Source organism: Caretta caretta, chromosome 8, assembly GCF_965140235.1.
Source record: "Caretta caretta isolate rCarCar2 chromosome 8, rCarCar1.hap1, whole genome shotgun sequence".
In the NCBI taxonomy this organism is placed as follows: domain Eukaryota; kingdom Metazoa; phylum Chordata; order Testudines; family Cheloniidae; genus Caretta; species Caretta caretta.
Genome location: NC_134213.1, coordinates 7731106 through 7755011, shown reverse-complemented (window position 1 = coordinate 7755011; position 23906 = coordinate 7731106). Strand labels below are relative to the sequence as shown.

The 23906-nt window shown below is 42.4% G+C and overlaps 1 protein-coding gene across 2 annotated transcripts in view; it reads right to left on the bottom strand.

Moving 5' to 3' along the window:
• Positions 1–264: 264 nt before the first annotated feature.
• The window catches only part of TBC1D9B (TBC1 domain family member 9B), a 38119-nt gene continuing 14477 nt past the window's right edge, over positions 265–23906 (bottom strand). Inside the window, exons 6-22 of one of the 2 annotated variants that reach the window (XM_048862561.2) lie at positions 23493–23700; positions 21060–21272; positions 19711–19875; positions 18718–18868; positions 18002–18216; positions 16987–17104; positions 15729–16014; positions 13736–13865; positions 12019–12117; positions 11033–11101; positions 9937–10177; positions 9548–9613; positions 8961–9032; positions 8501–8551; positions 5721–5774; positions 3593–3699; positions 265–2982 (exon numbers count right to left, since the gene is read on the bottom strand). In XM_048862561.2, the coding sequence (XP_048718518.2) occupies positions 2287–2982; positions 3593–3699; positions 5721–5774; positions 8501–8551; positions 8961–9032; positions 9548–9613; positions 9937–10177; positions 11033–11101; positions 12019–12117; positions 13736–13865; positions 15729–16014; positions 16987–17104; positions 18002–18216; positions 18718–18868; positions 19711–19875; positions 21060–21272; positions 23493–23700 (2941 nt within the window). In that variant the 3' untranslated portion in view covers positions 265–2286. The remainder of the gene's footprint in view (positions 2983–3592; positions 3700–5720; positions 5775–8500; positions 8552–8960; positions 9033–9547; positions 9614–9936; positions 10178–11032; positions 11102–12018; positions 12118–13735; positions 13866–15728; positions 16015–16986; positions 17105–18001; positions 18217–18717; positions 18869–19710; positions 19876–21059; positions 21273–23492; positions 23701–23906) is intronic. The other variant, XM_048862562.2, reaches the window with a different exon arrangement.

Genomic DNA, 23906 nt, shown 5'->3' with positions numbered 1-23906 from the left:
GAGACCCTCCTTCTCACACTGGGACTCCCCTCCACCCGAGAGGGTCCTTTGAGTCAGAACAGCTACACTGCAATTTTATAGCCCCACAGCCTGAGACCTCTGAGCCCGAGTCAGCTGACACAGGCCATCCATTGGGTCTACTGCCTTAGGCAACAATCACAGACATACAACCTAGCTATGGAGTGAGGAAAAATCATATGCTCAGACTCCCTGAGGGTAAGCAGTGTTCAGCTGATAAAGTGAAAGCCAGTCCAGGGCGGTGTGTGGATTCTGGTTCATTTATTGAGCACATGACAGATCAGACATAGACAATGTAAAATCACATGTATTACCTGTACTTAAAAAAAACTACAATAAATTACTGAAGAATTAGTAAAAGCAATTTTACTAGAGTTGCTCTCCAGAGGTACATGACAGAGGAGGCAGAGAATTAAGAAATATGCATTGGCTGTGAATACAGAGAGAACACCACAAAAGGAAGTAACACTGAACATCGCATAAAATGGTACCTTACTTGGGAACATCCATCAGCTGGCTCCAGTCTTTGTCATCTCTGTCTGTTCTGAACACCAGCCAGAAGCACCAATGTGGCTCACCCTCAGTACTGGGTCTGCACCAGCCCCATGCTAACATTCTTGCTCTCTGCCAGTGAGGCACATGCCACTGGAACACAGATGCTTTTGTAATGAGATGAACAGGTCTGTATGAAAAGAAATGATGATGCTTCCTGGGAGGGGAGGCCCTCCCACAGGGAAGTTACCGTTTCCAAATGGAGTGTCTACTTTCCTCTGGTCCACAGTTAATTTGCAGAGGGTAATCTGTAGCTGCACTCCCTCCAGCTATATAAGCTTTTAAACTTGCAGGTGAGCTAGTCTGTTCAGATTTCAGGTATTAGAGTGATGGCTGAGAGGAGAGCACCACAACTTTGCTCCCGCTTCTGCTTTACTTCTCAGGACTGAGGTGTAAACAGCTCTTTGGACTCCTGTTGTACAGGCAGACTGGAGATGCACATGCTCCTGGAAAGCCCTGTACTTCAGAGAGCCTACAGGGAACAGTCACAAGTGGCACCAGGTGCTCATGTAAGTTTTCTGCCTCATACAAATTAGATCTGCTGTGGCCCTGTCCACAGTGAGAAACTGATCTGTTAAGGTTCTACCAAGTGATATATTTGCTCTGTGATAATTCAGTGATTGACATGGGCTCTGTAAGCCCGGGTCATACATTGATATTCGACTGGTTTATGACAAATTTACTATGGATCTTTTTAAAAATCAGGTCCATCATTAGTATATTAAAATGAAGTAAAATATTGCCAGGAAATTAAATTACAGAAGATATTTTTCTTTTAAAAGCTAATGGCTGTGCTGACAGAAAGGTTGTGAACAAACTAATGTCAGAAGCAACAAGAGTAAGAAAAACAGATCTGTGTACCAACAGCTTGTAACAACTGGGCTCCAGTAAGCTGATTTCCAGTTCAGGACTTGCATCCACGATCTAAACCCTTGGCAGACCCAATATCTTTTTGGGTCCTACTGCTTCTTATGCATCAATATCAAGGAGCTTGCGGCTTCAGACACAATTCAAAACCATCAATTCCTTGCGTCAAAGAGTTAAAAACAGAGGCTTAGAAAACAAGTGTTTACATGACACTTTCTTGTAAAATGTTGAAAAACCACACGCTACTGGGATGGCAAATCACATCCATAGAAGCCTCCAGATTTGAGAAACTACTGAATTAAAGTCTCAGGATGCTGGGAGCAATGGGATACGATTGCAATACATTTGTCAAGTTACAGTACTGTATCTAAGAACCTAATAAAACTATTTTATAGGCCAAGGACTGAGAGCACTTAGACATACTGCTTAGATCACAGAGTGACAGCCAAAGACGTACAGAGTTTCAAGCTGGGCTGCATCTTCTGTACAAAACTACCCAGGAATCTATAGCAAATGAGGACAGGGCATGGAGTGGCTGTGTTTGAAATAAAACTTCATTAAAAAAGATAACCAGAGGCAGACATGCATAATTTACAGTGGTAATTGCAAGCCTATGGGGCTATCAAGTTCTAATAGCTTTCATGCTCTTGAGAATGTAATGTAATTCCACCAAGCCGGGTCTCCAGAGAGGTGTCTATGTTAAACAGCCACTGTGACAAGCCACTTATTCAGCAGAATCTACTGTAGGTTGTTGTGTAGTTATTGGTCTGGGTAAAAAAACTCCTGCCATCTGCCCAATGTCTATAGCCTCACCCTTTATCACCTGAGACATTACTGCTTTCCTTGAGTTCAGCCTGACACTGAGGAGGAGAGATCATAGTCACTGGATGAGCTGAACTGCCTCTCTACTTTCTTCTGCTCTTTTATCTTCAGGCCAATGTCGACCTTCTTCTCAAAGTAGTTTACCAGGGCTGTCTCTGTAAGCATGGAAGCCAAGATCTGCTCAAAGGAGATAGACCAGTCAGTGTCAATGGTGCTGCCATACCTTGCAGCTGAACTGCTAGCTTCACAACCAACCAGGACTGTGTCATCTGCAATATCTTCACACTGCAGGGAACCCGTGCTAACCATGGAGTAGGAAGACATGGACATATCGTCTTTGGTTTCATCATCTGACGGGAGCTGTATAGGAGATCCTGCTCCTTCTCCACCATCCCCATCTCCTGGAGTTTGTTTTTCCTGATGGTTTTTTCCAGCCTGGATATCGCCAGAAGCTCTGTCTTCAGGGTCAGCTTGGGGTTGCTGCTCCACTGCTGAATTTTGACTGTGTTCAGACGTTGGTGACTCCTCTTCACTTTCAGCATCGGTATTATTTGCTTTGCAGTCATCAGTCTTCTTCATGGGTCGGTTGGAGAATTTTTTTCCAACTTCCCCAATTCGTAGGAGGAGGCTGGCTACAGTGGCAATGGCATGGTACAGCTCTTGTTCAACTGGGTCCTCACTGAACATGTTGTAAAGGGTCTTGCATAACTCTATAAACTGCTCCTTTAAAAACAGAAAATGAAACCACAGCAAAGATTATGAAACCTCCACTAAATCTACAATGGTGGATGAACTATGAGCCACCTACTGAGAAGCAGTGACTCCTATTAGATCATCCTGTATTAGATCATGCCCTCCAAGTAGCAGCTTATGTTGTCATGATGCAGGACACTTACTAATATGTAGTCTAATATTTTGCATAGTGCTCCATCTTCTAAAGGTAGTGAAAACCCTAGGCAGTGTATAAGTCAGGGGAATGGCATTAAGGGGATGTTTGAAACACACTGCACTGGAGGGGAGCCTTTGTTTAGAGTTCTAATTGGAGGAGGAGAGTTAAATGTACCTGATTTTCACCACTGGAAATATGTCTTAAGTTTGAAACAAAATTAGTTTAGTTTATAAGTAAAATCTCAAACTAGTCCTCCATCGGATGCATGTCCATATAATAGAACCACTAGAGTCTGACATCATTAGAACTCTAAATATTGAAACAGCAAGGAATGCTGTAAGGGTTAAAGTGTATTGGCAGAACTGTGAGCCTGCTGTATCCTGCCTTACTCCATCCCTGCTGTAAATCGCTCAACTGGAAACACATTCTCAGTTCACTTCCTACCTGGTTCATTTTCGGGAGATCCTTGATGGTTTCTTTCTTGGAATACTTTTCCTTGGCCCACATTCGCAAGTAGTATCTGTAATCCTGGGGGCTGGTACCCTTCTCCTCTGCAAGGCAAAGCTAGATCATTAGAGTCAGGGGATTAATGGATTGAGATGCCAAACCAACCAAGTTTCCTTCTCTGACAAGGTTACTGACCTAGTGGATGGGGGAGAAGCAGCAGACATGATATATCTTGATTTTAGCAAGGCTTCTGATACGATTCCACATGACATTCTCATGAGCAAACTAGGGAAATGCAGTCTAGAAGAAATTACTGTAAGGTGGGGGCACAACTGGTTATAATACTGTACTCAAAGAAAAGGAGTACTTGTGGCACCTTAGAGACTAACACATTTATTAGAGCATAAGCTTTCGTGAGCTACAGCTCACTTCATCGGATACATCCGATGAAGTGAGCTGTAGCTCACGAAAGCTTATGCTCTAATAAATGTGTTAGTCTCTAAGGTGCCACAAGTACTCCGATGAAGTGAGCTGTAGCTCACGAAAGCTTATGCTCTAATAAATGTGTTAGTCTCTAAGGTGCCACAAGCACTCCGATGAAGTGAGCTGTAGCTCACGAAAGCTTATGCTCTAATAAATGTGTTAGTCTCTAAGGTGCCACAAGTACTCCTTTTCTTTTTATGGATACAGGCTAACACGGCTGCTACTATGAAACCTGTACTCAGAGAGTAGTTATCAATGGTTTCCTGTCAAACTGGCGAGAAATATCTAGTTCAGTCCCACAGGTGGATCTAGTACTATTCAATATTTTCATGAAGGTCTTGGATAATGGAGTGGAGAGTATGCTTATCAAATTTGTTTATGACATCACACTTGCAAACACTTTACAGGATAGGATTACAATTCAAAACAACCTTGACAAATTGGAGAATTGGCCCAAAATTAACAAGATGAAATTTAAAAAGGCCAAGTGCAAAGTACTACACTTAGCAAGGAAAAATAAAGCTCACAAATATGAAATGGGGAATAACTGAGTAGGTGGTAGTCCTGCTGAAAAGGATCTGGAGGTTATAGTGCATTGCAAATTGAATGAGAGTAAATAATGTGATGCAGCTGTGAAAAAGGCTGACATTCTCGGATGTTTTAACAGGAGCATCATATGTAAGACAGGCGATAACTGTCCCACTCTACTTGGCACTGGTCGCCTCAGCTGGAATACTGTGACAATTCTGGGTGCCGCACTTTGAGGAAGATGTAGTCAAAGTGGAGAGAGGACAAACGTGATAAAAAGTTTAGAAAACCTGATTTATGAGGAAAGGTTAAAAAACTGGGCATGTTTGAAAAATGAAGACTGAATGGGGCCCTGAAATTTGAAAATGGTTATGTTAAGGCCTAAAAAAACACTGACCAATTATTTTCCATGTTCATTGAAGGATGGACAAAAAGTAATTAGTTTAAACCACAGCAAGGGAGATTTAGGTTAGAGGTTAGGAAAAATTATAAGGGTAGTTAAGCACTGGAATAGGCTGCTAAGGAGGTTGTAGAATCACTGGAAGTTTTTAAGAACAGGATGGACACACACGTCAGGCATTGTCTAGGTTTACTTGGTCCTGCCTCAGTGCAAGGAGGCTGGAATAGATAACCTCTTGACGTCCCTTCCAGCCCTACATTTCCATGATTCTATGCTTGCAAGAATACTGTTTTAGAGGATTTCACTGACAGGACTCAGGAGATGAGACCACAGGGAACGGCACTCTGCTTTTAGAGTTTTTCTTATGTGATGCAGAGGAGCAAAACTAACACTTCTGCAATCAGCTTGGCAGGTATGAAATAAACTCTGCTTTTCTGTAAATTTTGCAGTTCTGCAGTTCATGGCTGGTGAGTTAAGGCCTCTCTAGCGCATCAAGACCCTTTCAGCTTGGAGGCTGTTACCATATCAGAATCAGCAAGACATAAAAATTCCCTAGACCACATTACATTGTGCCTCTTTCCATGAGCAAAGCCTTGAGTGGTTTCCTATGCTAGAGTAAAGGGGTAGGAGTTAAAAAACTTGACATTACATGAATGACAAAACTGGGAAATGCCGGGAGCTAGTAATTGTCCACATTAGGAACTAGTTAGTTACCTTTTTCTTTGGAATCCCCATTTCTCCCTCCTCTGTCTTCCTGAGTAGCTGCTTCTAAACAAACATTGATATTAGAAAAGTGACTCAGCAAATATTCTATTACTGCACAGTGTACAAGACAAACTTACATATCCAGTATAGTACAGACATGAGTATTTTTAATAAAATTAGGGCTAGCTTTCCTACACCATTCCCTTACAGTATATAGCGGGACTGAAAAAGCCACAGCTTGAAAAATCTACTTGCACACAGTAAGTAGGAAGCTTTTCCAGGTGAGTATCAAGTTTGCAGAATGTGAGTTTACATTTTAAAAAGTTCATAAGCCCTGTGATTCCAAAGGTTACCTGTTACTCATATTTGGAAAGTCAACTCCTTGGGCTGTGAGGTGTCTCCTAAAATTTCCAAGACTTATGGCATTGTCTAACATAGCAGTTGTCTTAATTTTTTCCACTGGTGCAGCTTAACAGCTGGTAGCAGTGATGCTGGCAGACTAGGTGCCAGTTCATGCTAAGGTCCCTAGGTTTCAACTGAACACTGACAAATACATAACTGGAAACAGTCTGGCTCCCCCATGTGTTAGTATTATTAAAATAGGCCTTAGTTATAAAAATGTGTTTAGACTTTATGGAATGCTTGTAAATTGCTGCATGCATTAATCTCACTTATAATATCTGTATCCCATGTCATAAGGTAACACATACAGGTAATGCTCTGTTACTGCGAATCACCCAGTCAGGAGAGCAGCATTACCAAGTGTGAAATACTAGCTTGCCACAGGAGGTGTTATCTCCTGTCCAACAAAAGAAGACCCATAAACAGTAGACAAATCACTGTGGAACATGAGAGGACAAAAAACTGTTGATTGCTCTCCTCATCCCTGACTGAAAAGGAGACATGCAACTGAATTCCTCCCAACAGCTGAACTTGCAACTTGAAGCGGAAGGGGGAAAGCAGTAAAAGGTGGTAACAAGGAGAAACTGTATCTTTTATGCTGCTTGGACTCTGAGGGGGCAAGTACTAGTAAGCATAAGCAAAAGATCCCCAATGCTTAGCCTGGGTTAGCCCTAAGGGACATATAGAACTTGCATATTATAGAAGTTTCAATTACCTTTTGAAACAGTGGAACTCATTTGTGTGAATGTGTTTACCTGCTTTAACCTTGTAAATAACTAGTTTCCTTTTCCTAGTTAATAAATCCTTAGATGGTTTATTATAGGACTGGCTACAAGGGTTGTCTTTGCTCTAAGATCTAAGGTGCAATTGACCTGGCGTAACTGACTGGTCCTTTGGGACTGGGAATAACCTGAATATTGCTGTAGTACTTGGTGTAAGGGACCATCTATCACAAAGGTAAGCTTATCTGGGTGGCAAGATAGATCAGAGTACGCAAGGGGACTATCTGTGACTTCATGTTGAGGCTGTATAGTGCTTGAGGAGTTCACACTTGATAACAGGTTAGTGAAATCTAAGTGCAGAACTCACAACCAATTTGGGGTTTGTGCCCTGCTTCTTAACAGTCTGCCCTGAGGTTGTTATTCACATTCTTGAGCCACCACAGGACAGCTTGACATTAGCAATGGTAGAAGTTTGAAGAAAAGTGTTAGCATTACACAGCCTGTGAATGAATAGACGAATAGGCAGAAAAGGAAAGAGGGAGAAGGAGAGATTGATGGGATAAGTGGGCAAAGAGAAATATGGTACAAAGGGATAGGTAGGAAAAGAGCACAATATTGGGAAAGGAAGAGAGAGAGAGCTAAGGATGAGAGGAAATAGACATGGAAGTTAACTAAGCCCCATGATCTATTATAAGAAAGAAAAAGTGGAATGAGCCCCGGAAAGGAAAGAAGATACAACAAAAGCAAGAGAAATTAAATATATAAAGATGATGGAACAGTATTAGATAAATATATTATTCAGATGTCACCAGTGTTATTTGAGTAATTTATTTGACACTGTTATTCAACCAGCTCTTTAGAGTAGGGGTCTCCAAACTTTTTGAATCACACACCCCCAGGGCCAGCTCTGGGGAAGCAAAAAAAAAAAAGCAGCCGCCAGTGTGCCGCCGAAGACGGAGTGGGAGAGCAAAGCTGCGCTCCTCCTGCCGCGCACCCCCACGGATGGTCTTGCGCGCACCCCACTTTGGAGACCACTGCTTTAGAGGGTCACACCTTATTTGGCTAATACATTATTCAATACATATTAGTGAAATTTATCAAATAATATACTTAATCCTTTTATTCTGCTATTTGATCAGCCATAGCAGTAAGTTAAATTTTAAAAAGCGTATTAAATAGAAAGTTGATTGACAATGCTGTAGTACACATTAAATACTACACAACTCTTCCTTCCTTTAAGCTGCAAGGCTCTGGAGAAGCCCTGGTGATGGCAATGCTATCTTTACATTGGCTAATAGACTTAGTTCTCAGCCTCGTAGGTGTCAAGTAATTTTTTCAATGGGAATAGCCATTGCCAAATTCCACTGGAGGAACTATAGGTCAAACTTTTTCTCAAGGCCAAAGCCTCGAATTAAAATTAGTCACCTTCGGTTATAACAGAGTTGTAGTCCAGTAGATAGAACAAACAGTTACTGAAAGGCATCTAAAATGCACATGAGGCAAGCAAACCAAGTGCTAGGTATAGCATTGCATGTATAGAGGGAGGGCCAGTGGAAAGCAGCAATAAAATAATTTCATGGTATTTTACATGGCGCTTCAGTGCTGGCAGATTATTTTAGCATAACAACAAAGAGCTCAGCGTGTGTGCACACCCTAGAGACTAACCTTGAGACTCACAGTGCAAGAAGAAATCCAGCTCTGAGACAAAAGGAGATACTGGAGCAGCAGAGAGAGGGTTTGAGGGCAGGGTAAATCCAAGGGAAAACAGAGAGTGGGCCAGACACAGAGACACACATAAAGGAGGTGGGGGAAAAAAAAAAAAAAAAGACACAGTGAGACTCCCTGAACTTGAAAACAGGAAAGACAGGTCGGTAAAAGCAGACAGCATCATTAATGTTCCTCAGCAGTCTGCGTGAGAGTGTTTCACAGCATGCTGCATTCTCTTCTAGAAAAGCAGAGATTAAACAGCCCATCAACTCACTCATCTTCCCCATGCAACAATGAGAAGCAACCCTAGAACACTTCTACTGATTAACCCTGCTTTCGAGGGTCACCATTCAAACTGCACAGACTTGTGCGACACTTGCAGCCTTCATCTCTTAGGTTAGAGCAGGTGTTAAGTTACCTTCTGTCGAGATATCCTCTGTGAAATAACTTGTGGCCTCCAGAGCAGACTCAGCCTCTTCTGAGATCAGAGCTGTACATGCAGAGAAAGGCAGAGAAAGAGAGCAGAAGATGATTGGGTTACTGAGGTACCTCTCCCCTCCCATCTGCCATAGAATATCAGGGTTGGAAGGGACCTCAGGAGGTCATCTAGTCCAACCCCCTGCTCAAAAGCAGGACCAATCCCCAATTAAATCATCCCAGCCAGGGATCATGTAACATCCCTATGGAAACTTACTTACACTGATAATTCATATATATCAATGGTTCGGTTTTTGTTTTGTTTTTTTAATATTTAGCAGTCCTTCAATGCAATTTAGTAGCTGGAAATGAGGCTGGCTATGTAACCAGCTTTCTGCAGATCATCAGCAAAGTCTTCATAGATCAGTCTGAGAACCACTGAGGCAGGCTATCCATTCATTCCCCTCAGTAGGTGAGAACACAAAAAAAGCTTTATTGAAATATCTAGCAAAACATGTAAGGATGCTCCTCAGCCAGTGTGATAGCTACCATTGGGTGTCAGAGAAGGAGGGAGAAGAGATCACTCACCCGGAGGCAGGTGCAATTTGTAAAGTAGTTTAAGCTTCTCAGTCAGGTCACCATGATACATCCCACCTGTGGGGGAAAGGATGAAATAAATAGCCCTTAGTGTTAAGAGTCACCGTCAGCTCACAGGGGCCATCAAACAGACCCCTAGAGTTCCCATACGAGCAAGGGGAAGCTGAAAAGATATGCAGTTACAGCTCCTGTACAGAAAGAAATCTGTGCTGCTGCATTCTGCACAACGTCTAACTTGTTTAGCAAGAAGGCATTTCTCATTCTGTAATGACATTGTCCTCCCTCCTGGATGAATTCTATTGTCTCTCTATGGTTATGTGCTCAGAACAGTGGAAAACTTTGCTAAAACATTCCACAGCATCTCTAGAAAAGACACTTACTCATTCCTGTAACAAACTCCTTGAAGTTAATGAGAGAGTCCCTGTTCTCATCTAGAAGCCGGAACATTCGCCCTGCCAGCACAGGTGTGTGGAGGCCACAGGACCAGAGGGTTAGACTGGCAAACAGCTCTCTGAACTGCTCCAGGTCAATGCGATACTGCTCCAGGTAGGGCAAGCTCTGATCTCGGTGGGCAGCTGCAGTGCGGCTGCTCCCCCAATAACAACTCGTCAGGTGTTTTGCCTTTGAGGGGAAAGGGTTAATAGGTCAAACCATTAATAGTTACACAAACCTTCATTCTTAGGGACTCAATTAAACCTCACGGACAAAGACACTGCATAGCCAGAGAAGAAACTTTTGCTCATACATCTACTTTTCTCCTCCCCTTATTTATTCCTAAGGTCCATGTGTGATCATGGCTGAGCTCTGAGAAATGAAGGAAGAGGATTTGATCAAACTAGAAAAAGACTGATTTCAAGGAGAACAAAAGGCACTATCAGATTTGGATGAAGACTCAGGCAGAGATTTGAGTACATAAGATTTGTCACAGTGCTAGAATGAAAGTTTTATGAATAAGTCATACCATCTTACTTTGCTACGTCTACAACATCGTGCAACTGAGTATTTCAAAGGCATCAAAAACACCGAGTCTTATTGCTCTCATGAGGTATGGAACTTTCATCCCATTTTTACATACGGGCAAACTGAGGCACAGAAGGGTTAAGTGACTTGCCCAAGATTACAAAGCAAGTCAGTGGCAGAGCTAGGAATAAAACCAAGGTCTTCTGAATCCAAGTCCTCTACTCTAGCCACTAAACATTCCTTTCCAACATTGCCAGCATCTCTCCCTGATGAATATCATTTAAATGCTGTGAACAGTTTTCCATCATCTTTGTAAAAAAAAAAAAAAAAACCAAACAGACATACTAGAGCCGGTCTCACTGGCACCATGTACCCCAGAGCCCCACTTCTGCTTTTGACAGATCAGATTCTGGATAGAAATACAATGCTATTACTACCCCATCCACTCAATCTTGGTTATCTGTATATCTGAGGCAGAGTGACTAGGACACATTCTTCCCCATGCCAGGTCCCTACCTTGAACACCACATAAAGCTCTTCTAGTTGTTCCATAGAAAAACCAATGTCACCAGATATAGCTCGGACCTAAAGTAAGGGAGAGAAACAGAATGAACATTTATTTATTACTCCTAAACTGGAAAATTTATTCACTTACTATAAGAAACAATATTTCATATACCATGAAAAAGGCCAAGAGACTTGACTAAGGTACAGAGGAGGAAGGAGTGTTATAGTGATTTTGAACTGAAGGAAAACAGTCTCACCTCTCTGAGTTGCTAGGACAGGAACATGCCAGCAACTGCTGACACAGAGAACAGCTGTACCCTCCTTGAACGAGGAGGGTAAACACAGTAAAAAGCTGCTCAAAGTGTTAAGTATGTTTTCTGCTCTGACTGCATTGTAATTGGAAGTGAGAACAAGTGACATGTCACCTCTTTGCCTTTGTTTCACTTTTTGGCTTTCTAATGCCTCTATTGTCAGACATCTATAGCGCAGGTGCTACAGTGAGAGGGGCAAAGGGAACAGGTTTCACAACTGGCACAAATAGAAGAGTAAAGTGGCAGTAAGATGCAGATGCTCCTCCTCCGTCCTAGTCCTCTGTGGGTTCCCAACATCACAGCACACACTCTGGGTGGGAAGGACAGCAGTATCTACCATCCTGCAACCCTCAAAGAGCCAAGATGAAAAGTAACAAATACAGGCAGCTCTAACAAATGGAAAGTGTTACAAAGCCTGTTGTGGTTCATACTGGCAATGATTTGCCTATAATTCTACCAGGATCACATCTTAGCACTTCAACTGTTTCCTCTGCTCTTCAGCCCAACTTGTTAGACTAGATCAATGAGAGCTAAATGTCAGCAGATATATTTTCCACATTAACCATCATCCCTTTAGTCACCACATCCTGGGTTTGCTATAGAGCAGATTTTCAGAGGACTCAAAGCAAAATGTCCTACATTAACATGCCAACTGGTAGCTCATTTAATCTGGGTGTTACATACCACACTCCTCTTGGCTGTGTCCTCCAGGGATTGGATCACCTTCAATCTTTGCTTAAAGCGCATCTGCTCAATGTCATCTGCCCTCAAGTTGCTGAATTTCTACAGTAAGGAAGAAAAGCACATTGGGTCACCCCCATGTACCAATGAGACAAGTCTCACATTCAGTGACATATTGTTCCCCAAATCAGGAATCACCTTAGAAGTGACCTGAAAGGGAAAAAATGACTTTTTGTCAATAGAGATGGTCTGCTAAGACTCTTTTGTTAAGGGTGGGTGGGAAGTATAAAATCATGTGATGAGATGTGCTAGCACTCATTAGGAATCCATGTTCAAATTGAGTGATGTACCTGTAAGGGGGCAGGGCTTTTTCTCAACAGCACTAATCAGAGAAGTAAAATGATTTGGATGCTGCTGCTTAAACAAGGAAGGAACAAGAAAGAATGAACAGTCAGAAAGAGTAGTGCTTTGAAGGAAGAGAGCGCAATGACAGAAACAGGATTTCCTTGAGCAGGACACAAACTGGCACAAGTTAGTGAGAAAACGAGACTAGAAAGCAACGTACGCTGTATGGGAAGAACAGTATAAGGGTGATCTGAAGGGAGAAGAAAAGGACAATGACAGAAGACAGAGAGGAAGAGAGTAGCAGAGAAAAGAAATCCACCTGAAAAACTAAGTCTTTTCCCAATTTTCCTCATTGCATTGAGGGAGAGGATGTGTCAAGTGTGCACTGATAACTGCCCTGGTAATTAAACATAAAAATAAACTATTTTCTCCCATGCAAGTATACTGTTGTCATCATCCATGAAGAGTTACTTCTGCAAAAGTGTAATTGGGAACCAGGGAGAATGCCTGCTATTTCTGTAATATGGCCTATTGGATTCGTGGCTGCTGCTGCCACCAATCCCAGGTTAGCAGACTCCAGGTCATCCAGCTATCATCACAACACAGACACCGCAGAATGGGATTCATGGGCATGCCAAACCTGGCATGATGAGTTTCGTGCAGATACGTTACTCACAACTCTCCCAAAGTTTATCCCCAAAACATTCCTTTTTCATTCCAATATTCAGTAATTAAGTTGCCTCTACAATTCCCTGGCATTGGCTCACCCCATGTGCAAAATAACAGTCTAAAGCTTTTCTCCAGAGAGTGGAGGGAATCTCTGACCTATCAGCTTTAGTAGGCACTGAGAATCAATTTTCAATTTTAGTTAGCATGGTTGGTGAGATTTCATGGAATCTGAAAAGAAGAACAGAGTTGAAGTCCCATCATATTTAACATGAAGACTTGTGGCCCAATTCTGCATCCCTTGCATAAGGCCTAAGAATATGGATTATCTACATTACAGGGAAAATTTGATCTAAGCTACACAATTTGAGTTATGTGAATAGCGTAACTCAAATCAACGTAGCTTAGATCTACTTACCGCGGGGTCTACACTACGCAATGTTGACAGAGCGTCTCCCATCGACTCCCCCTACTCTTCTTGATCCAGTGGAGTACACGAGTTGACGGGAGAGTGATCTGTGATTGATTTAGTGGATCTTCACTAGACCTGCTAAATCGACCACCAATACATTGATCACCGCAGCATCAATCCTCTGGTAAGTGTAGACAAGCCCCTAGTGAAGCCAATGAGTCTTGGCTGCACAAGGAATGCAGGACTGGACCTTAAGTGGCAAAGATCACTCAAGTAAATATTAATCTTGCCTCTGACCTCATAGGATGTTTTGATGAGTTCAAAGATGTCAATTTCAAGCGGTGGCTCATCTCCACTTGTGAGTAAGGCATGCAGGTGTGGGATAGGTGGAGAAATACTCTGCCGATTAACTACATTGTCCAGGTACCTGTGGGGATAAACAAGAACAAAGACAGGGCTCTGGATTAACACAATCTCAAGAATTAACAAAAAAGCAAGTAAGATCTTAAACATACTATTTCCACTTCCTTTGGACAATCAATCTCATTGGCTGGAATAAATTTATTTCTTCCCAGCTAGCCTGCCTAGCACCACTGATGTCTTTCACTCTAGTACAATCAGTTCTCGTTTAATTCTTCAGAGCACCTGTTTTTAATGAGATTTCAGAAAAATAAGGTGCAGGTGGTGGCATGTTTGGAATGGATCAACATTTAACTTTGCTACAGGAAGCCTTCTTACATTTGCTACATTACAGGAAGATTTGCCTCATCAGGTTTTAGGATGCTTCTCCCACTAGGAGCTGTTACTGACAGTGAATCAGAATTCTCCCTAGATTTGGTAGCAGCAACCTTTCAGACTTCAAACTCAAGCTAGACAGCAGGAATACATCATGCCAGGATGGGCTTTGGAAAATATGATGGAACTCTTCAGACCTTAGCTTTCTATCGTGAGACCCCATTTTCTGGATGGTGTAGAAGAAAGTCAACTGAATGCTTTTGGATTCTTGAGGGTAGAACAGAATGGGTTTTTCTTCATAGTGTGATGCTGTATGATTGAATGTCACCATTTAGATAATTGATACTGCCATTGTTATACAACTGCAACAAATCTTGTACAAAGTATGTCATGTAAGATGTCAATAGAAAAGTTATGATTTGGTAAGTATGATTATCCTGTTTATATGCATGCATCATTTTAGTATCTGAAGTTATGAATATTGGCTACGTATTGGCATCATACATATGTGTTGTATTCCTGGGTAACACCCACCAGGTAAAACTTACATTAGGGCCAAACAGCTATGTACTGATGGCCCAGCAAGGACATTTAGCTCTCCCAATGGGCCATACGAAACTCATTCTGCCCAGGTAGCTCTTTCTGTGGACACCTCAGCAAGAATACGGGCAATGGCTACCCCCTGTGAGTCATCAAGCCATGTGAGGACATGGGATATGATCATGTGACCCTGGACTCCATCTTAGGCCAGTAACTTTCCACAGAGACAGTAAATTTCCAGGCACATGGCAAAGGATATAAAAGACTCCTGAGCTATCTCCATTTTGCCTCTTTCCTGCCTTGATTCTCTAGACTGTGGATTTACAACTAAAAGGAGCATTTTGAAATATGAACTGAAGACCTTCTAATCTTTTGGAAGTTATCAGAGAGATTTTACAAGCCAGCAGTCTATTCCATCTCTGCTACAAATCTGATATAAGGATGTTGCTATTATTTGTATGTATATGATCAATTAACATTATTCACTCTCTTCTTTTTCTCTTTTATTATTAAAACTTTAGTTTTAGTTACTAAAGGATTGGCATCAGTGTGATTATTGGGTTGAAAGTTCCGAGTTATATATTGACCTAGCTAAATGGCTGATTTCTTGGGATTAGGAGAATCCTATATTTGATTAAATTGGTTTTCAGTAACTACTCAGACAGTGTCTGGGTGGGGAGAGAAGGGCTGGAATGCCTAAAGAAACTGAATTTTTGACTTCCTGTTAACCATTGTGGTGAGACAGAAGTTTACTTTTATTACTGGATTGGTATAATCTAATGTTAGAATAACCAGCAGTTTAGGGTGAGTCTGCCTTATTTCTCAGCAGTTTGTCCTGAATTTGGCATCCTCAGCTGTGACCCACTGAGACACCGTGACATCTACTAAAGACAGTTCGAACTGCTAAGCAATGAAGATTGTGAGAGCATGAAAAATATTAAGGATTTCACACCAGAGTGGAAGGGTGAGTACCACTGCCGTTCACTTAATTACAAAGAAGAATAATGAGGGCTACCTGCCCAGGACAGTCATGGCTTCGCCTTCATCACAGCAGTTTAGCAGCTTCTCCATGTTGGCATCCAGGATAGCCAGAGACACCTGCAAGATAAGCTTGATGCCCTCGTAGAAGAAGCAGTCAACAATGACCACAGCACTCTCAAAGGGCATGACGCTAAGGAAGAGGGTGAGGAACCAGGAGAGAGAAATGGTGGAAATCACTCCCAACTCCTGCATCTTCTCTGACAGCTGTGGAAGGTAGTCTCGCGTGAGCTCCTCAAAGATGCCTTGGTCCACTAATGCACCTGAAAAGACAAGGGGGAAGTGACAATTTGCTATCGCGGGACTGGGCACAAAGTAATGTAAGTCTATGCTAGTTGGATAAATATTGATTCTAATCACAAATCAGCCAGTTTTCAACAGAACTGAAATCAACTAAGGTTTGGTCATATGTATTTCCTGGTTCCCTCTTTAATATAACTGAAGAGATCTGCATACACATGTGAATATCATGTGATCTGCTACTGTACACCCTGCGGTGAGCAAGTCATTAATTGATCTGTATATCTCACCAGACGAAAGAGTGGTGGGGTGAAAGATTCTTGTTCTAAAAATAATGTCACAGAAGCAGAGAGATTAGAATTGAAGAACTGTGTGGGACAATCGCCTACAGCATATACTTTAGTGCTTTATCCAGTCTAATTTTAGAAGTTCCAAGCAATGGGGCTTCCACAACTTCCCTTGGGAGACTATTCTAAAACTGAACTGATCTCACAATGAGGAAGTATTTGATAGTCAGGTTATTTTTTTTCCCCTAATTTCATCCCATCATTCCTATTTATACCCTTGAGTACCAACCTAAATAACTCCTGCCACCATTCCTTTGTGTTTACACCCTTCAAATACTTGGTAGACTTCCCACCCCTTCGTCATGTACACATTTAGCTCTTTTAAATCTTTCCATGTAAGTCTAGCCCGCCAGCCCCTTCCCATTTCTGATTCTCTTCTCTGTCTTCCCTCCAATTAATAGTTGTCTGGTCCTAAAGGGTTAAGAACTGAATTATTCCAGGGAGAATAACTGGATATTTAGAATTTGCAGGAAATTCTTTACACATCATTAATGAGGCCAAAGCTTTCATCGGCTAGTGTCCCACACTCTTTCAAATGCACTATGTTTAATAGTCTGTTAATAAACACGACTCTCCTTCTTTCCTGCGTTCTGCTGATTGTATAATAGGAGGACATGCCAGCCCCCATGATGAATTTGACAGACTCACCCACTACCCTGGAATTGTAGTAGTCTGGCAGCATCCGCTCACACAAGGCCACTAGGATCCAGAAAGCCTCTTCCTCATTGCAGTACAGCAACAGTACCGATGTCACGATGTTCATGGCCTGGGAGCAGGCAGAGCAACACAAACGTGCATGGAGAGAAAAATACCACAGTAGCTGAGGATATTCAGGAAGGTAATGGGACACTATAAATGTGAGATAAATGTGGTTAGAATACTATGGTCCTATGGATAAGGTAGGAGACCAGGAGTCTGAAGATCTATGTTCTGTTTCCAGCTAACCGCTCTTGGCCTCAGCTCCTGCAGCCGTGAAATGGTGATAGCTCCACGCATCTTTGTAAAGCACTTTGATCCATGGATGCAAAGTATTAGTATTAATTAACCTGGTTACTAAAACCTTGAAAAGGGTATTTATGCTGAGAGAGTTTTTGATAGAGCAGTGTGAAGGAGGCTGTAAATATCCAAAGGATAGATAAAACAATTCAGCTTCTACATACTCTGGATACCCTGTAGCAGTTTACAAATGAGTTTGGTGCAGGCTGTGCACGGTCAATACAGCTGTCTTCATAATCTCAGCTAGTTCTCGTGCACTACTTAGGAAACTAGAAGGTGCTTTTATTGAGTGAGAAAAAGTTAGCCAGGACACTGGGGCTCTCCCCAATCTAATAAAATATTCTGTGGCTCACAGCCACTAGAATTATTTCCAGGGCTGTAAGTAATAAAACCCAAGTTTGCAGAGTATGGTTTCAATCCATCAACCTCTGGGTTATGGGCCCAGCACGCTTCCGCTGCCCCACTCTGATAGGCAGAACAAATGGATTTAACATCACATCCAAAGGACAGTTACACTTTTACAACACAGCAGCCCCTGCCTTAGCGCTGGAGTATAAGGGCATCATCAAGGAGGATCCCAAATTCCAGTGTGAAACTTCTTTAAAATGGGGGTTTGACTCTCAGTAATGTCCAAAGCGTGGGGGGACAATCCATACTCCCCTCTTACCTGACAGTACCCGATTGTGGGGTTTCGGAACGCGTAAGCTGTCAGGACCCTCCGAAGGGCAGCGATCCCCAACTCATTCTGAAAGGCAGGGTGCTCTGGCATGGAACGGTGCAGGTCTCGCTCAATTTCCTCTGTAGCAAGGCTGTATTTCCCCATTGACTTTTCCACCAGCTCTGCATAGTACCCAGGAAGCGTCACCATCTCATTCCAGGCCCCTACAATGACAAAGGCATTGCTTCACTCACTTGTCCCCAAAGTTTCAGTGAAGGGGCAGATAGGGGATGGTACACAGACTCAAATGAATACAAGCAGATCCCAAAGTTCAGAAACAAATCTGCAGATAAATCAGGTAATTCCCCAGCTTCTAAATGTCACAATTCTGACAAAGACGACTCTGTAGCACCTGGGAAAAGAGAGAATTTCCTTTCACTGTACTGTCATGCAGCCCTAGCAGGCAACAGATCATAGTCCCTTCAGAAAGCACCTGCTGGCCTACTGCATTCAGATTGTGAGAGAAACTGGGTCTCTCTAAAGCTTCATGCAGCTGGAGTACACCGGGGAGTAAATGATTAATTTAGAAATAAATGTGATCTACTTAGATATGAACATTTAACTCTTGCAACCTCGGAAATTTGCAGAAGGCCTCATATTTGTTAACTGCAGAAGGGCTACCCGTTACCTGGGAACTGTCTCGAGTGTACAGTAGAGCCTTTTACCTGAGAACAAGAGCCACAACTCTCCACGAAGATTCTCTGGGATCCCTTTTAGTACCAATTCACGGGTCTTGGTTGTGCGATACATACACATTCCTCGCCCATACTCGAAGAAATGAATATTCCATGACTCTTCCTTCATCTTCTCCTTTGCCTAAGAGGAAAAACAAACAGAGCCTTTGGATGGACTAAAGCATTTTCGTCAAGTTCACCTATAGAATGAGAGGTTTCAGAATACTCAAGCCTGTACTTGACAAAGGAAATACAGTGCCACATTTAAACTGTTTCCTCTTGCTTATTCTTTGATGTGCTACATTCACTATATACATAATTTATGAACAACTGATCATCTGTATCAAGTTTCTAAGTATTCACTGCCAAAAGGTGCAAGCAAGTAGGTTGAAACGTGACATTGATACAGCTTTTACTTGAATAAAGAGGTGCTAGTCTAGGATGTGATGGATGGCACTGTCGTCATGACACATCACCCTTCATCTTAAAGATCTGATTTTAAATAGATCACAAGTGAAATGATTTTGGTGGCCTCGATCTACATTTTATGTCTCATCTACAACACAAATGTAACCAAGTCAGGGTGTTCTCTTACTACATGGTTAAAATTACTACGTCCCCCGTACCCAGGCTAAAGCTCTTGGAAATCTGAAGCGAGAGCGAAACTGACTCAATGGATAATTATCAACATAGCACAAGAATTTAGCACAACTGGCAGTCTTTGCTCAAGTAGCCCACGACTGGAAAATCAAGATAGAGCTTGGGTTACAGCTCAGATGCATTTCCAGAGCTGTATGGGAGCCTAGCAATGGAACTGCAGCTGGTGAAACAGGTCAGCGGGGAGATGCACTGATGGAGCTTTGGAGTACAGAATGAAGAACGAGGAAGTTTTCACTATGCCTGTCTGTTCTAGTCTGCACTTCACTTAAACACCAAACTCCTTGCAATTAATTGTTTTCCATTAAATGTAAGCAGCTTGTATACCCCTTTGGGTCCCAAGAGCTCCTCGGAGTTTCTCCTGAAGAGTTTGAGTAGCCCCTGGGAGGCCGTTGGCACATCCCCTGTACAGAAGCTGGGGACCAACTGGTTGCTGAGAGTAGAGGTTGGGCTGACTGCAGGTGGACTGCTGGAAGAGAGCTCTGGAAACTCCTGAAGAACAAAAATATATAGTCTGAAAAAAAGCATAATAAGCTTCTACTGTTTATTTTGCAAGCACATTTTGTGTGGTCAAATACTACACTGAAGTCCTCTCTACAAAACATGCCGACTTCTCCATGGTGCCCAACCAATACCCCTCAACCCAGCCCTTGCAGGGACTGCTACCCAGAGTAAAAGGTAGCTCCATCTCCAAGCCCATTCTATATTTCCCCTTTCTACCCAGACTACCAAAGGTGCCAGCTGTGATGTGGAGACCTGCCAACAAAGATTAGATGGAGATGGCCAACAGGCTACCTAACAGTAGTAATGCCACTTCTGGCCACTAACCTAAAAGTAAGAACGTCTGTATCTCATTACCAGTCCCCAGAGCTATCCATTACTTAGCTTTAAGAACTATTCTACGATCTTCAACCATAATCCATGAATGTATTAAGATTTATTGTCTCAGGCATCCTTAAGAGACCCATTGGGCCACATCCTCTGCTGTGTCCAGATCTCATTGACTGTAACAAAATATGCTCTAGTATACTGGCCACTAGAGGCTGCTCCAAACTGTGCCAGCTGGGGATTACCAGAGCATATTTAGCTCTGGCCACTTCCCCTGCCCACCCTGACACGTCCCTCGCACCAGGAGTTGTGGAAAGGGAAGCTTTACGCTCCCTAGGGATTGTCCCATTCTGAGGGTATCCCCGGCACGGGATTTAGGAGGAGGTATTTGCTCCCTTTACACTGACTGACTATGCAGAAGGGGTACAGCAGACCAGAGAAACTAGTCTAACATTTCAGCCTCTCTCTCTCTTCCCCTGCCTTTCAAAGAAATAGATGCAGTCTACTTCCTTTCCCCTTGCCAACAGCACTCCCCCAGCATAAACACCATTTTCTCTGTGATGCTCAGGCTCTAGCTTTCTTTATCTTGAGAAATTATAATGCAACTCTAACCAATTAATGGGTAACTTCCCTAATCTGCCGAGAATAGTGATGCAAATGAGAAATTGATGTAAATAGGTCTTATTCCCACTGTTCCTCATTATAAAGACCTGAAATGTCAGAGCTTAATCAGCCTCCAGCTTTCAGAGTAGGAGTCTGATAGGAAGATGCCATTTCCTGGAGTAGACAATGCAACAAACATCTCTTTGGAAAGGTGGAAAGTCCACTCCAGAACCCTGCTCTAGTACCTCACATCCAGTGTCACTGAAGCTCCCCTTCCACTTTCTGCCACTGCCATCAGATTTCTTTGATGGTGTTCTCTGCAAGAAGTCAGAGATTCTCTGTACCAGGAAATCTCGGTCCTTCAGGTTGGCGAAGAGGAAGGTCATTTTACTTTTGGTGCTGATGGAGAGAGGGCGGGGCAAGACACTGGAGCTGTCTGCTTTCTCAACGACTGCCACCTGGAAAAGACAGTCACAGGCAATTTAGATATAGCAGGTCTCCATCATTTCCATTTGATCATTAAAAGGGACTCTGAGACGCAGGTCCAAATTTAATTTGCTATAAAACATTTATAACCTGGATTGTCCTCCAGGTATTAATATTTTTGCCAACACATCAACTCCATCATCAAATCATTTAACAAGACACATGCAAGATGGTCTAAGCCAGCAGCCTCTGCTGTAGCTGATGTGGTTTTTACAGGAATGATAATGGTGCCTGTTGTGGAAAGAAGGGGGAGAAAACTGATGAAGTACCACCACAAAGAGGAGTTTACTTTGCTGTTTTAACACCTTCTTCCTCATGCCTGCCATGTGCTCTGGTTTATACAGAAAGATCGAAGGGCTTTCCTCAGTTTCCTCAGCTGAAGGACAGACCTTTCACTGCCCCCCATCAAGATGCTGAGAACCCTTTTAAATTGAAAGAATAAAAACATATGCAGTGTGAATAAGATTTTGCCTTTTTTCCTATTTACAAAATTGAGTGTGTAAACAAAATAAGAAAATACAAGAGATTGTTTAAAAAAATGGTTTCAGAGTAACAGCCGTGTTAGTCTGTATTTGCAAAAAGAAAAGGAGTACTTGTGGCATAAGGTGCCACAAGTACTCCTTTTCTTTTTTTTAAAAAAAATGCTACTTTTCTAGAATAGGAGAGAGAATGCCAAGACAGAAAAGTGTGCTCACCTGCACTGGGCACAAACAGCTGTGCCTGATACTCCAACAGTAGCCCTATCTCCACTAGTACAAAACAGAGCAAGACACCCTGAAAGCTTATTTTTTATAAGAGCTACAGAAAAAATATTTTGTTGTTGTTGTTCCCCCTTCCTTCTTTGTTAATGAGTTCTATTGAAGAAGCTGTGCAGATTTCATTAATGATGGCACGCAAGCAAGATGCATTTCAGTTTTAATTAAAAATAGAAAAAAATCTGTTTGCCAAATGGGAACGGACAAAGTGGCATGGGGGAAAAATGCTACTTTCAAGCTGCTAAGAGGTCTTTCTTTTACAAACAGGAGAGGAAAAACAAAATCTAAAACGTAAAAAAAATAAACCAACAGTCACAATGTCCTTTGAACAGACTTTGTTAAGCACTGAAAGTTTGCTTGTCTATGGATACTTCCAGAACTGGATAAGAAACAAACTTATTAGTCAGCAGTCTCATGGTTACTGAAGAAAATATTTGCATGTGTACTCTACCTTTGCTTCCTTCCCTGCTACTCAGGTTTTGGAGACAGATTTCTCTTTCAATAGGAACTGATCTCAGTCTTTTGCTAGAAACATTGCCCATTATGAAAGAATCCCCCAGTACCTAAATAAACTGTCATTTCTGGTGAAACCATTTGGGAATCATTAGGTAAGGGATAGATAAGAAGACAGAAAACATCATATTGCCTCTCTATAAATCCATGGTACGCCCACATCTTGAATACTGTGTGCAGATCTGGTCACCGCATCTCAAAAAAGATATACTGGAATTGGAAAAGGTACAGAAAACAACAAAAATTATTAGGGTTATGAAACAGCTGCCATATGAGGAGAAATAAGACTGGGACTTTTCAGTTGGAAAAGAGACAACTGGGAGGGATCTGACAGAGATCTATAAAATCATGACTGGCGAAAGTAAATAAGGAAGTGTTATTTACTCCTCAAAACACAAGAACCAGGGGTCACCAAATTAAATTTATAGGCAGCAGGTTTAAAACAAAAAGAAGTATTTCTTCACAATGCACAGTCGAGCTGTGGAACTCATTGCCAGAGGATGTTGTGAAGGCCAAGACTATAACAGGGTTCAAAAAAGAACTAGCTAAATTCATGGAGGATAGGTCCATCAATGGCTATGAGCCAAGACGAACAGGGATGCAAAACCATGCTCTGAAGTGTCCCTAGCCTCTGTTTGCCAGACACTGAGAATGAGTGACAGAGGATGTATCACTTGATGATTACCTCTTCTGTTCACTCCCTCTGAAGCACCTGGCATTGGCCACTGTCGGAAGACAGGATACTGAGCTAGATGGACTATTGGTCTGATCCAGTATGGCTGTTCTTATGTTCTTAGCCTATGGATTAACTGTGGTCAAGAGTCAGGATTCACAACCTGTAAGCACCAGAAACACCCAAAAGCTAAAGACCAAAAGCTTGTAGTCCTGATGCGTAAGTGGCTTTTCATTTTAATAGGTTCCCACCTCCCTGAGTGGAATGATGAGATGACAGGCCTCCTCTGCTTTGCTGGCAAAACAGATGTAATTGTTGGAAACAAACATCTGGCCAGGTATGTGCATCTTGTTAAATGGAGTCCACAAGGTGCAGTCTGTATGTCCATCCAGGCGTTCATCCTTGGGCAGCCGGAAGGTGGCACGGTACCAATCATTTTTGGCTCGAGCATCCAGATCTCTGGGGGGAAAAAAGAGAAGGGTAATCCCCACACTGGGAGGCATGAATGGCCTCACCCTCCATTCTCAAAATCCTAAGAAGGAAACAACACAACCAAAGGTTCATTCCAGTCTCAGCGTGCAAGAGTGCCTCTCGTCTTCTCACTGTTCACTTCTCCAACTGAGATATACCACAACACCCACACATTCTCTGGAGCACAAGTACTT